General features: G+C 40.4%; 1 protein-coding gene across 1 annotated transcript in view; it reads right to left on the bottom strand.

The window, feature by feature from the left end:
* LGR4 (leucine rich repeat containing G protein-coupled receptor 4) overlaps positions 1-13,650 on the bottom strand; it is an 87,299-nt gene that overhangs the window by 39,384 nt on the left and 34,265 nt on the right. Inside the window, exon 2 of the mRNA XM_079965163.1 lies at positions 7,447-7,518. Coding sequence (XP_079821289.1) covers positions 7,447-7,518 — 72 coding nt within the window. The remainder of the gene's footprint in view (positions 1-7,446; positions 7,519-13,650) is intronic.

Here is a 13,650-nt window from a genome sequence, read left to right on the forward strand (position 1 = left end):
AAGGCACATTCCACCCATGACGCATCAACACAATTCTAGGGAGTAGCTTCTTATACAGTTTCAACCACAAAGGGGTTGGAGAGTCATTTTTTAAAAAGAGATAGGCATAAAGAGGTCTGGTTCAGACATAACTCTAAACCAAAGCTCAGTATTATGGAAACAACAAGCACAGGTAGCAAGTACACACACTCCTACCGGTTTTTGTGAGCTGCTCTGTGCTTTTAACTAAATGAATTTAGGACTGAGGGGCACCGGTTTGCTGTTAATTTATTCCACAAATCTGTATTATCTTTTTAAATAAAACATCCAATAAAAAAATTTAAGGGGGAAGATAGGACTTAGGGGTTACATTAAGACTTAAATCACATTGGAACCTAATATAGCCAATATTTTAGTGTTGTTAATGGAACACGATGCTTTGGATGTGATGCTGTCATTTACAGTGGTGCCCCGCAAGACGAACGCCTCGCAAGACGGAAAACCCGCTAGACAAAAGGGTTTTCCGTTTTGGAGGCGCTTCGCAAAACGAATTTCTCTATGGGCTTGCTTCGCAAGACGAAAATGTCTTGCAAGTTCCTGTGGGGTTTTTTCCCTTCCCCCCCCCCCCTTTTCCTAAGCCCTAAGCCACTTATGAGCTGATCCGCTGATAAGCCGCTTATCAGCTGATCCGCTAAAAGCCGCTAAACCGCTAATAGCACTAATCCACTAAGCTGTCAATGGGCTTGCTTTGCAAGACGAAAAAACCGCTATACGAAGAGCCTCACGGAACGGATTAATTTCGTCTTGCGAGGCACTACTGTACTGTGCTAGCCTGTGAGTTACACAGAACTCAAAATCTTGGCAGCATAAATTATTTTATATGAAAAAGAAGGAATCTTGGAGCAAGACTGCATCACAGATGCTGACGTCAGTTACACCACCACCCTACCTTTTGTATTTATTTATTTTAAAATTTTCCTCACTTCTTACACAGTTTGTGTAGCATCTTACCTAAACAAGTAGTTATGGAGAACTCAAAAGCTTGCAACACTTATGTGGCATTATAAAGGTATTGTCCAACTGGATTTCAGGGTGTTTTCCAATGGGCCAACAAAGCTACATTTGTTTTTAAAATACCTATTTTTAGTGAAACACAACGACCTGTGCAGAAAATAAATTCCTTCATAAGGAAGGCTGGTAAATTGGAGGCAAACACTCACAAGAATTTTATTTTTTGTATCACATGCAGGGCTGTTGCATATTCATATTGAGGTACGTAGGTGCCACTGTGGTCTAAACCACTGAGCCTCTTGGGCTTGCTGATTGGAAGGTTGTCAGTTCAAATCTGTGCGGTGGTGCTGAGCTCCTGCTGCTCTGTCCCAGCTTCTGCCAACCTAGCAGTTCGAAAGCATACCAGTGCAAGTAGATAAATAGGTACAGCTGCAGCAGGAAGGTAAATGGCATTTCTGTACGCTCTGGCACTTGTCATGGTCCTCCGTGCACCAGTAGTGGTTTAGTCATGCTGGCCACATGACCCAGAAAGCTGTCTGTGGACAAACACTGGCTCCCTCAGCCTGAAAAGTGAGATGAGCGCCGCATACCACAGTCATCTTTGACTGGACTATACCCTACAGGGGTCCTTTACTTTTACCTTATATTCATATTATGTTTGTTTAAAGAGCACACCTCATTAAATGACCTGGCAAAGCCCTTGGTGATCAGCTGTTCTTTATAGACTGATCAATTCCATTTCAGTCATTTGTAAATTACTTTCACACAAGTATCTGTTATAGAGAAAGACAAGAGAATTTCAACTATATTCCTAAGTACTATAAGATTCCTATGGAGATGGCGTAGAAAATTAAAAGTTGTTAAGTGCAAAACAGAGCAGTGAATAATACAAATCCATGCCCTGCTTTTCATCTGTGTATAAACCGAGACACTCATATTTATGGCTGCCCTTGTGATAATTAGAAGTCACCATCATGTAAACAACAAACTTTGCGAAAGGCCATGGGGGAGGAGGGGAGATTAAACAAAGCTAATTATAGTAACCTGGCATGGAGAAGCCAAAATGAACCATAGAAAACAAAGATATATATATTTGTCAGGGAACTGCCATCAGAGCAGGTGGTGGAAGGGCTCAAGGAGGTTAGGAGAGACTTAACAGCAGAGGAAGGAACCAGCAGGGGGAGAGAAGGAGCTCCGAGGGAAAGGGAGTCGGAAAAAGGGCTCTGGGACACTTCCAGCGAAAACAGTGAGGAGGTTTCAGGACCTCCTATAGGGACACCCACACCTCGCCGGAAACTGTCACGCCGAGAGTCCAGAAGACGCGTTTCCGTTAAGGAGCTTTTATGTTGGAAGAGATTCCGCAAACGCCCACTGTCGGATTCTGCCAGCGACTGAGGGAGCCATGCTTAAGGGCTCCGCTAAAGACAGAGTTTTGCTAAGCTGAGCAAACCCTGAGGGACTAAGCTTTTACGCACAAGCAGCTCATCATCCCATCACATATATTAGAATGTGAAGCATGCCTGCTTTAGTTTGTGGCATACTAAAAGGCTCCTTTGTGACCCAACAGAAGCAAAATGATGCTTACCAAGTCAGATAGCATGAAACACCTGGACACAGTTTAATATAGATCCCTTCTGTCTCATCTATCTTAATTAAGCTTTGGAAATTAATTTCCTTTTTGGATGTTGGGTTTTTTTAATGAATGTGCATAACTTAACATTGATTCCCAAAACTGCCCTTTCTAATGAAGGTGCCAGTCCCCTGCCCTTTTGTTTCTCCCTCCCCCCTTTTTAAAAAAAACCTTCTCCTCCTGCCTATTTAAGAAAACCCTTTCTTGAACCAGACTCCAATCTCCTTCAGTGGAAAGTGAAGCAGGTAGGAATATCATCTTAATTACCAATACACACCTGAGAGGTATTTTTTTTTTAATTTTTATGTATGATTTTCAATTTTGTACACTTCAGTAATTTTACAATCATTTTAACATTTCTAAATGCGACTTCCTTCCCCCTTTCTGCAGTTCCTTGATTTTATTTTTTACATTTTCTGCATATTCCAAATTAACTTAATCATTTATTTATCTACCACCTGAAAGGTCTTAGCAGCCTTCTCCTGCAAACTCACACACTTCATTTTCTTCCTTCTGATTAGGATACTGAGTCCTCTGTCCCATCAACTCCATTCTCCTATAACTCATTTTTAAAGTAAGCAGTTTAGAGATGGGCTTTCTGTGTGCCATCTCTCTCCTGCTTTGACTGAAGCTGGTCAGGATCAGGCTCCATGATCCCTTTTCACCAATGGAGAACAATCCCCAGTTGGTAAGCAGCACGGTGTAATGGAGCTGCCACCATCAGTACCACCACCCTGTAATTCATGCAGGTCAAGGCAGAGGCAGGCAAAAGCCTGCTCTGGGCTATACCAGTCTAAGAGTTGGCATCACAATGGGGCTGGCTCAGGATCCATTGGATTGCAGATCAGATAATCCCTTCCCCTAGAACACCCAATTTGTGGGCTTTCTGCAGACTTGCCACCAGTAATAGTTCTGTCCACTTTCAGTGGTAGAACAGGGATGTCTGTGCTGGTGTCACTCAACAGAGGAGGCTGGTGAACCTGTTCCAAGTTGGGTGAAAGGAAACCACTGTACCACCCTAGCATGTAGGATTGGGTTTTTGGATTGCATCCCAAGTCTGTTAACTGGGGGGGGGGGCAGGAAGCTTACATTCCTTTTATGAAAGTGTTCTCTACTTATTTTTAACACCATCAGGGAACTGAAAGGCCTAGAGCCTTTTGAATTCAGTTGTAGTAAGATTTGCAATGCCCAGTAGCATTTGTTTTCATGCATTTTGTTTTGTGAATGAGACCTAAATTTATCCAGCAGTGTAAGCAAACGCACTAAAATGACCATGCAGCCATTCCAACGTATCATAGGACTAGATGTTGCAACTCAACAAATTGTAACTCTTTGTCGTAATAAATGCATCCTATTTTCATTACAGTTAGCAGAGGGTGTTTCAGGTTTGCCTGCTAATCCAAGTCAGAAAACTAGAGCACACGGAATCAAAAAAAGGTCAACAAAATATGTAGTTGAAGTATGTCTGCTATTTTGTGCTGCTTTCCTTGAGGCTCTTGTTCGTGGGTGGAACCTTTTTGTATCAGAGAGTTTGGACAAAGTAGGCTGGTGAGTTTTTTAGTTTCTGTGCTTCTGGGGATTTCAGATTCTTCCCTCCCAATTCCCACGCTGGAAAAATACTACTCACTGGGAAGAAAATAGCTGTTGTCACAGAAGACTTAAGAGGACCAGTGAAGAAGCCTGCTAAGAACTTCCTTGCTTTTTTTCTAAGAAGTAGAAAATATTAGCAGGAAATTCCTGACTCCACCCAGACCCAATTAAGTGCAATGCCACCCACTGACTATTTACACATCTCCCCCACCACTCCTAAAAAAAAACCCCAAATAAACATGCAGCAACAACACTTAAAGAAATCAGCACTGTTGAAGCATCTGGTAGTTGAAGCAGTGGCATTGTGCAGCAAAAACAGGAATGGGGAGCACAGAACTTTTTTTTCTGAGGAGAAATTATGACATGTGTCAAAGCACTAGGGTAACTAACTAACAGACACTCCTTGATCTGGCAAGTGACTGAGGTGATAATGACACTTTCAAGTTTTGCTATTGAGACAGGTCTGCAATAGGAAGTCAGAGAAGGAGGAAATAACCAAGCAGAGGCTAGGCACCCCATTGATCGCCAGGGTTGATTCGGCTGATCTGGCTGGCTAGGCGGGTGTCCCCTTCCTCATGCTAGCAGTTTAAATGGCAACATTTCTTTGACATATTTTGAAACGCTAAAGGATGCATTTCAGCTACCTGAAAACCTTTTGCTAAAGGTCACACTGTGTTTTACTAATTGAACCTATGCAGTCAGAAGAAAGGATCGCCAAATGCCATAAGAGTTCGCACCTGGGAAACTATGCTTAAGACTGCAGTCATAGCAAGACAAACCATGATCTGTAAACTCAAGGAACAAACCATGGATACACCCATTGCTTGTTTGTAGCAAGACAAATTACAAGCCTGGATTTGGACAGCACACTAAGCCAGGGTCACTCATACCACTTTGACTGTCATGGCTTTCCCCAAAGAACCCTGGTAACCTATTAGGGTGCTGAGAGTTGTTAAGAGCCCTCATAGAACTATAATTCCAACCCCCCTTAACAAACTACAGTTTACAATATTTTTGGTGGAAGCCATTAGTGCTACAGTAGTACAAGAGCGATTTAAATGTATGATGTGGCTATGACCCATGTATTAGCTCACAGCAGTACAACAACCATAATCTCCTCTCCAGGAACCCACACGTTTGCACAGGAACCCACACGTTTGCACTAAGCCGTAGTTTAACTTCGCTTTACATGTGAACCAGGTCATGGTGATACTATTCACACATTTGTATACTTGGATACTGAGTATGAGTATGTTTCTTTTCTCTTGTATAGCTTTTCGAGCTTTATAATGTGCATGATGAAAAAGACACACCTTAAATTCTTTTCATTTTTGTAGCAAGGGAACAGAAATATGTTAGAATGTTGCACCAGAAAGGCAAGTAATAAATTAAATCAGGATTTCTCAGTCCCATAATAAAATAGAAAACTTTTCTATGCTTTTTCTTCTTCTTCTTCCTAAGCACTATCATTACAGTTTGCAATAAAGATACTTTGGGTATTGTGCAATGGAGTTCCAAGTATATAGTGGCTAAAGGTTCTGCCTTTCGGCTCCTCATCTCAAGACACACCCCAAGTTTACAGAAGTTACATAAAGACTGAAACACCCACATAGTTTGTTTTTATTGCTTTGCACTTATAGGCAGAGGTGGGGGTGGGGAGAGATGAATGCAAGTCATTCAAAGAGTTGCTTATTTATTTTAAACATATAGAAACACCTGAGGAGATGGACACCAACATACTATACAGCAAATATTTATATAGAAATATTTATATATAAAATAAAACATGCAACACAGTTTTCAATCTATTATATAAAGCACCTGGTACAACTTGCCTCCTTTAATATTAATAAATGTCTATTATTTATTAACTTAGCAATTATATAGTGCTGTTAGGATGTTTGAAGTGTTCCACATATTATTAATTTTTTTCCTGGTACGTTGCAACACTCTGCAAGGCAGCTTGGTAGTATCATCTCCTCTATATTCTGGGACAGGGACTAGGACTGAAGACAATGGCTTGTCTATGGCTACCCACCTTGCGAATCATTGCCAAAGCAATGTTTGCATCAAGGATCTCCCTGCTCACATTCTCACGTAGCCAATTACCACCCTTGTGCATTTTATTTTGAGGCTGTTTACAATTAAACAGTAGCAGCTACAACCAATATTTAAGTTTTTTTTGCATTAAATGGCATTATTCTGAATCAATTTGTAGTGCTATTAATATTCTATAAACTTGCATGGAACTGTTCTACTGTGTCATATTTAAGCAATCATTTAAAACAGGGTAGGTAACTTTTGGACCTCCAGATGGAGAACTCGAGAAGTTGTTGGACTCCATCTCCCAGCAGCCCCAGCCAGCAAGCCCAACAATGACTGAAGGAGCACAAGCTAACCACATCTGCCTGAAAAAGAATATAGGCACTACCCTAATCTCTGAGAGATTCCCAAGCTATTTGTTGAGGGTTTTCAAGTTAAATTTGTCTTTAAAAAGAAAAAGAAAAGCACTCTCAGTATGCTTTGAGTGTGCCACACCACTGTTGAGGAATTATTAAAAAGGGAGCTGTATTTTAATGGGGTGAAAGAAGTTACAATATGTCACAGGGTTTTCTACTTTAAGCATTTTTTTCTTGCTACTTCATTGCCTGTTCTGTCCACGATCTCAAACCCCTTCTCATTTATGTTCGGTTAGGGCCATGAATGAGGAATACCCTTTCACATGAAACATTTAAGGAAATGGGATGCATTTAATGAGCACATCTGGTTGTTTCTCACAAAGTCTCACTTTCTCAACACTTCCCAACCTTTACACAGCACACACACACACACACACACACAGAGAGAGAGAGAGAGAGAGAGAGAGAGTACTTGTCCCAACCTAGGCTGATGGGAACCACAGTAACTATAGCACATTTTATAAAAGCTATGCAATCAGTCTAGCATAGCTCCATTTAAAACAGTGGTAATTGCACAGTCCCTGTGTTATCTTTGGATAGCACTGTAATTAAGCCTATGTCATCACTGCAATCACAATTAAAATAATTACTATAAAAAGGTTCCATGTAAATAGCATCCTGGCTTTGAAGCACATATAGGATTTTTTAAAACTATTAAGTACAATGCCTTCTTTGTTCCCAGTTGATTCACATATCTCTATTTACTTTTACATGCATTTCTCAGGCAACATTTACTCACTCCCCATGCCACAAAAGCAAGTCAGATTCAATACTCACAACTCTTCAAGGTAAGGAAAATTCTTGAATGCATCTTCTGGTAACCTTGTTATATTGTTCATACTGATATCCCTAGAAAAAATAGGAGAAGAAAAAGCATTGCTGTGTGAACAAAATGTGCCAATTACCGTAAGTAGCATTTCTAGAACACAAATCAAATTAAGTCTACTGTGAGAATAAAAAGGTCATATGGGGAAAAGAAATGAAAGCTAAATGTTTCAAAACTTGATAGTGCGAAAATTGTTTCAAGAGAGAATCTAGTATATTACACAAAATCAAATTTTTCCTATTAAATATTTAAACCTGTATTAAAGGTCATGCCTGTATTAAAAGTCATGCTCCAGTTGTATATACCAATAGCCAAACTCATTCTCCATGTACAGTGGTACCTCTGGTTATGAACTTAATTCCTTCCAGAGGTCCGTTCTTAACCTGAAACCATTCTTAACCTGAGGTACTACTTTTGCTAATGGCGCCTCCCACTGCCACCGCACCGCCAGAACACGATTTCTGTTGTCATCCTCAAGTAAAGTTCTTAACCCAAGGTTCTACTTCCAGGTTAGTGGAGTCTGTAACCCAAAGTGTTTGTAACCTGAGGTACCACTGTACCAGTGTTTATAAAGATAAGACAGCAGCAGGAATGGATCAGAAGGCTTGGGGACCCCGAAAACACCAAACAGAACCACCTAATAAGAACTGAGCATGCTCACTGGGCATGGAATATTGGGGAGGTGAGGGAAAACTGAGGGGTAACTGAATGGAGTATCCTGAAAAAGGGCATGGCATAGCTGACACCATGAAAAGGTGCTTTCAAACCTCAGCACTCAGCACACCTGTAACAGAAAACAAGCTGGTTCCCACTATCATATGGGAACAGGTTAGAGTCAGTGTGGTGTGGAAAGACAGTGTGGTGTAGTGGTTCAAATGCTGGAGTAGGACCTGTGAAACCAGGGTTCAAATCCTCACTTAGCCAATAAGCTCACTGGATGACCTTGGGCCAGTCACCATCTCTTACAGATCACAGGTGGATTTGAGAGGGGGAAATACGAAAAGAACCATGTACCCGAGCTCCTCCGAGGAAAGGTAGATATAAACGTAGTATATAAATACATGGAGAAGATACTTGGAGCCCAAACATTTCACTCATCCTTGGGTAACTTGTTTGTATCTTCCTGCCAAGTGGCAAACATCATCAGATGCAGAAGTGGGGTAAAATGTGTGGTTAAATGCATCCTTTATTTCTTAAATGGGTACCCAAGATGGTTGCCTATATGGACTCTCTGTCCCTTCACAGAACTACAACACCCTTTGTATTCTTTGGGCAGTAGTCACAACAAGTGTGCACATAAACTCTATGCATTCTATTAAAGCTTGTACTACTAGCAGTAGTAAAAAAAATAAAAAATTCAAATGTGACCACCCAGCATTCAAGCATACTGTCTGCTTGAGAGAGAGAAAAGCACAACTATCAATGAATGCATTCAGACCTGATAAAATAAAACCCCTCCGGCAAATGAGGCTTCTGGGACAGCTGACAAGAATAGCAGGAACATGCCTCAGCTCTACCACAGTCATACGTTCCTGCAAAACCTATAAAAAAAGTCCTCAAGGTAATAGTTTTAAGCAGATTTCAATTTCAGCCCATGAACAAATGCAGGCAAGTGCTTACATGATAGGTATGCAGGGCAATTTGTTTGTTTCCCCTTACAGCTTGCTGAAAGCACAACTCTGCAGAGTATTTTTCTTTATACAGAACCATTACCTGCTCTATCAGAGGTCTGATTAGAGCAGCTGAAGTGGAGAAGACAAAGGAAAAAGGATGATGACCCAGAGCATTTCAAAAATATTTACTTTTGGGTGTGAAATGTTTCTCAAAAACCATGCACTGCTTTGCTTCAATCTTAAAAAAAAAGAACATGAGAAGTTTGGTTAGAATCAAATCCACTTAAAGTTATTTCTATTTTATTTTTTAAAATTCTTATCTACTCTCATCTGCTCACTTCTTAACCTATACCTCTAGTGCACTTTCTCCTTTTACATTACTACGGTGGATGTGTATACTGTACAAGAGTTATTCCCATGTTTTTATCGGGTGATACAAAACAAAATTATTGTTGTGAAGAATAGAGTTTGTATTGGCCATGGCAGTGTCATCTTTACTACCAGAATTCAGTTTTATTACTTTAGGATGGTTTGTTTTAACTAGTTGTCACAGAAGCAGTGGTATTTATTATAAAATCCAAGGGAATAAACAATTTCCCCCAAAAAAATCTCTAGTTACATACACAGAATCAAATTATCTAGCTGCCTGGTTCAAACAAACACATACCATCTGCCATATTACTGCCAGTTTCATACTTTAGATATAAAGGTATTAAAGTTGCCTGATAGAATTTGACATATCAGCAAACAGAATAAGTTGTCTGGTGCTCATCAGCCAGAAGAGACATTTATTTTGGCTTTTGTAACACTATGTTTAGAGTGTATCTAGAGTTGCAAAGGAATTTATTCAGTAAAGAATGGAAGATACTTTGCCAAATATTGCAAATAACTTCTGAACAGCAAACAAGAAAATATCTGAAGTGGCAGGTTTGGCCCTGATTTTCAACAAATAAATGAGCAGCTGGAGAGCTCACTGGGTTTACAAACTGGATTGTTTGGGCTAACTTTGATTGGGACTGGCTGGACACCAAGATTCTAGCGTGGGTGCGGAACGAGAAAGGCAACCGAAAGAAACGACAGAGAAAAGAGAGAGGAGAAAGACACATTACCTTACTTGCCTTACCTATCCTTATAACTTTTGGGAATTTTATGTCACAGCCATAAAGCCAGAGTCATATTTTACGTTTGAAAATTTGGTACAAAAAGCACCAGAGCCTCAAAGGCAAAACACATGCAGGGCATCACCAGTTGTGAGGGATGCACAATTTTTATTGTAGGGATGCCTAACCTCATAAAAAGCAGTGCCAAAATCCGCCCTGATCACCACAGTCCATCTTGCGCACATGACTTTTATACTTCTATTATAGGAGCCGCAATCTTCTGCAATGTTATATAAACTGATCCTTCCTCATGTCAGAATGACCAATTAATAAGCTTATAGCAACTTCATCGTTTATTTAACGGTCTCAGGCAACAACCAGTTTCAATCAATTTTTTAAAAAGGTGATCAGTTCCTTGACAAGCTGTACTCTTAGCATATTTACGAGACACTTAACCCATTAAGTAAAGGTCCATGAGGGATAGCTCAGTTGGTAGAGAATGACTCAGGGTTGTGGTTTCGAGCCCCACTGTGGGCAAAAGATTCCTGCATTGCAGGGGGTTGCACTGGATGATCCTTGTTGTCTCATTCACCTCTACAATTCTATGGTTCTAAGTACATCTAAAGTCACAACTCAGCTCTTCCTTCCAAGTGCCATGAACACGCAATTTCACTCATCAGGCTGCACTGCTTCCTCAACTAGATGGTTCCATAAACCCTTTGTAGTCTATGTCTAACTCACACAGGAGATTGGAATGCAGCCCCAATTTGAGTGGAATACAAACAGCTTTTTCACAGAAACAGTACAAAACTGCTTAGCAGAATAATTGTAAAAAGGCACTCTATAATTCCATAGAGCAGCAGAAAAAAGTCAAAATTTTAGTGTAATTGAGGGGAACCAACATTTGAAAGTGACATGGTGGAGCTAGTCCATTGATAAATGATTGGTGGGCCATACTCGCCATTGAGCAAGTAGTTTGAAATACCATTTATCACATGGTTCAAGAAAAGCTACTTTGAAAGGATTGGTTTGTGAGATTTAAGGTTCAAATTAATAGGCAACAGTTCACACAACATTGAGTCATGGTAGCAGTTTTAATAGGAATACCTCAGAGGCAAGAGAGAAGCTAATACTATTCACTGACCTGATTCTAGGTACCTTGCCTAATGAAATATTCTTCACTCACTCATCTTATAAATCTATTCCCTTAAACACAGACCATAAAAAAATCCTAACAATTTTAAATAAATTTCTTGGTTGAATAAAATACATTGTTGGCAATAAAAATGGTAATCAGGAGAGTCTTATCTTTTAAATTACTTGTTTCTTTTATTAAACCAAGTACAATTAACTATATAATCAACCACCTAGAGCAAATGTTAGAACACAGCCTCAAAATTAATTCAGGCTTCCATTAAAGGGTTCCCCAGGGCAACAGTTGAGAGAACAAGAAGCTCTTTTATCAGCATCTGAAAATGGCAGCTGCCTTACTGTGAGAATAAACTAGAATTGATGTGCATAGTAAAATATAAAAAGGTTCAAGCCAAGCAACATCATGTGCCTAACATGCTGTTATTCATGTGATGGTCCAACATCAATGAGCCTGAATTGAAACAAAGGGACATCCTGGATCGACCAATGATCAAAATGTCTTCTGGGTTTCTGGCGGTTTTCCTGTTGTTATTCTGTCTCTCAGAGCTACAATAAACCTACCATTAAAATTATGGACTGGTCATTTCTTCATCAGGGGCAAACAGGCAAATTTAGCAGGGGGTCAAATACTTCCCCCCTCACTTTAGCTTACATCAGCCCTGAGGACCCTCTAGTATGGTTCTGGGGATATTCTGCCTTCTCTGTGCTATTTCAAGAAAGAAAGTGAAGCAGGCAGCAGCACCTCCATTTTGTAAGTGGGAGGTGGAGATATGTGTGAATCCTATCTTTGGTCTTGACAGCTAAAGCTGGAACTAACAGTATAGCTGACACTGGTTGGCCTGCCTTACTGCTGAAAAGTGCCAGCTGTTACCTTCTGGCTTATACTGAACATGGGAGGGAAAAACTTATCCACAAGTGGGTTGGTGAATCTAATGACAACTGACACTTTGCAAGCAGGTCAGAGACACGTTTTCTTTCTAGAGTTCACAGACCAAATACTGGTAGCAACTGCCCTCAAATGCAACAAGCACACCAGCAACTGTATCAGGTACAACTTGTTCACACCCTTTTGAGAAGTGCTGTTGCCTGACTTTCTCTAGCTTCCCATCCTACATATTCTCCAACTATAAAGCAGTAGCTGGAGCAAGATTAGGTTGGATTCAAGTGGGAAATAATTCAAATTATCTTGGGATGGTATGAGGTGCAGCAGTGCTGATGCACCCACATCTCATAAAACCAAACTCGACACAAAAGAAGCACAACCGCAGGAACAGCTATCTTGATCCGACAAATTAAGAGTGCACTTTGGTGGACACTCCCTGAAACTATATGGTTTGGCAAATTATTTGCCTTGCTCCTGATTCTAGGAATGCTGGAAGATTACTTTCTTTTAAGTAATAAGAACTCAGGATATTTCTCACATCCTTCATGCAATAATTTTTGTGGGGGGTTTATCACTGTGTTGTTTAAGAATGCACAAATGAAGGGGTGGGTGAACTTCAAGTTTAAGGGATCTACTTGTCTTTTCCCTAGAAAACCAAGGGTCCACCAGCTGTATCCAAGTGGCATAGGAAGGGGCTGGGTGGGTGTATACCAAGAATTAAGGAACAGGACACCTCTTGTGTGTATCTTAGCCCGGGATTTTGTTCTCAGTTCCAGATGTGAGCTCACAGTCCTTTCACACAAAAAAACCATTCTTCACTTCCTCTCAAGCTTGCTTAGTTTCAGCAGCCTTATGGGGACGGGGGTGGTGGTTTGCTATCTTTAAAGTAGGAGTCAGAAATCCTCAGTGATCTACTGCAAATCAGCCTGAGATCTACCACTATATCCTGACCTTTCTTTTGACTGCACTGAACATCCCACCAAGGAGACCGAAATTAAAGCCAGTCAACCACCCTGGACAATCACAGATAAGCCTGGTATCAAAGGGTCTTCATTTTTACTTAAAAAACCAACGTATGAGATTAGCAGCTGTATTTAAGCTGGTACTTTATGCCTTACTGGTATTATGTCTCCACATTATTTTAACACCACCTGTCTCTAAATGTTAACTTTAAAACAAAACCAGAAACCTAAAACAGCTACTTATTTTGCAATGGGATAGGAACAGTTGAAAAAGCACAAACATTTATCTGTCTCCTTTATTATGACTGTTCAAAGGGGTTCTATGTTTTCAGCTGTCGTCTTGCAAATGGGAGGTTTAAGTTTCATACTGGAATTCTGTTTCCTAAAATGCAGAAGAGAGCATACAAGATGCCACCAGTTCACATTGTAAACCCGGAAAATCTCC

Source organism: Podarcis cretensis, assembly GCF_951804945.1.
Source record: "Podarcis cretensis genome assembly, chromosome: 1".
NCBI classification, from domain to species: Eukaryota; Metazoa; Chordata; class Lepidosauria; order Squamata; family Lacertidae; genus Podarcis; species Podarcis cretensis.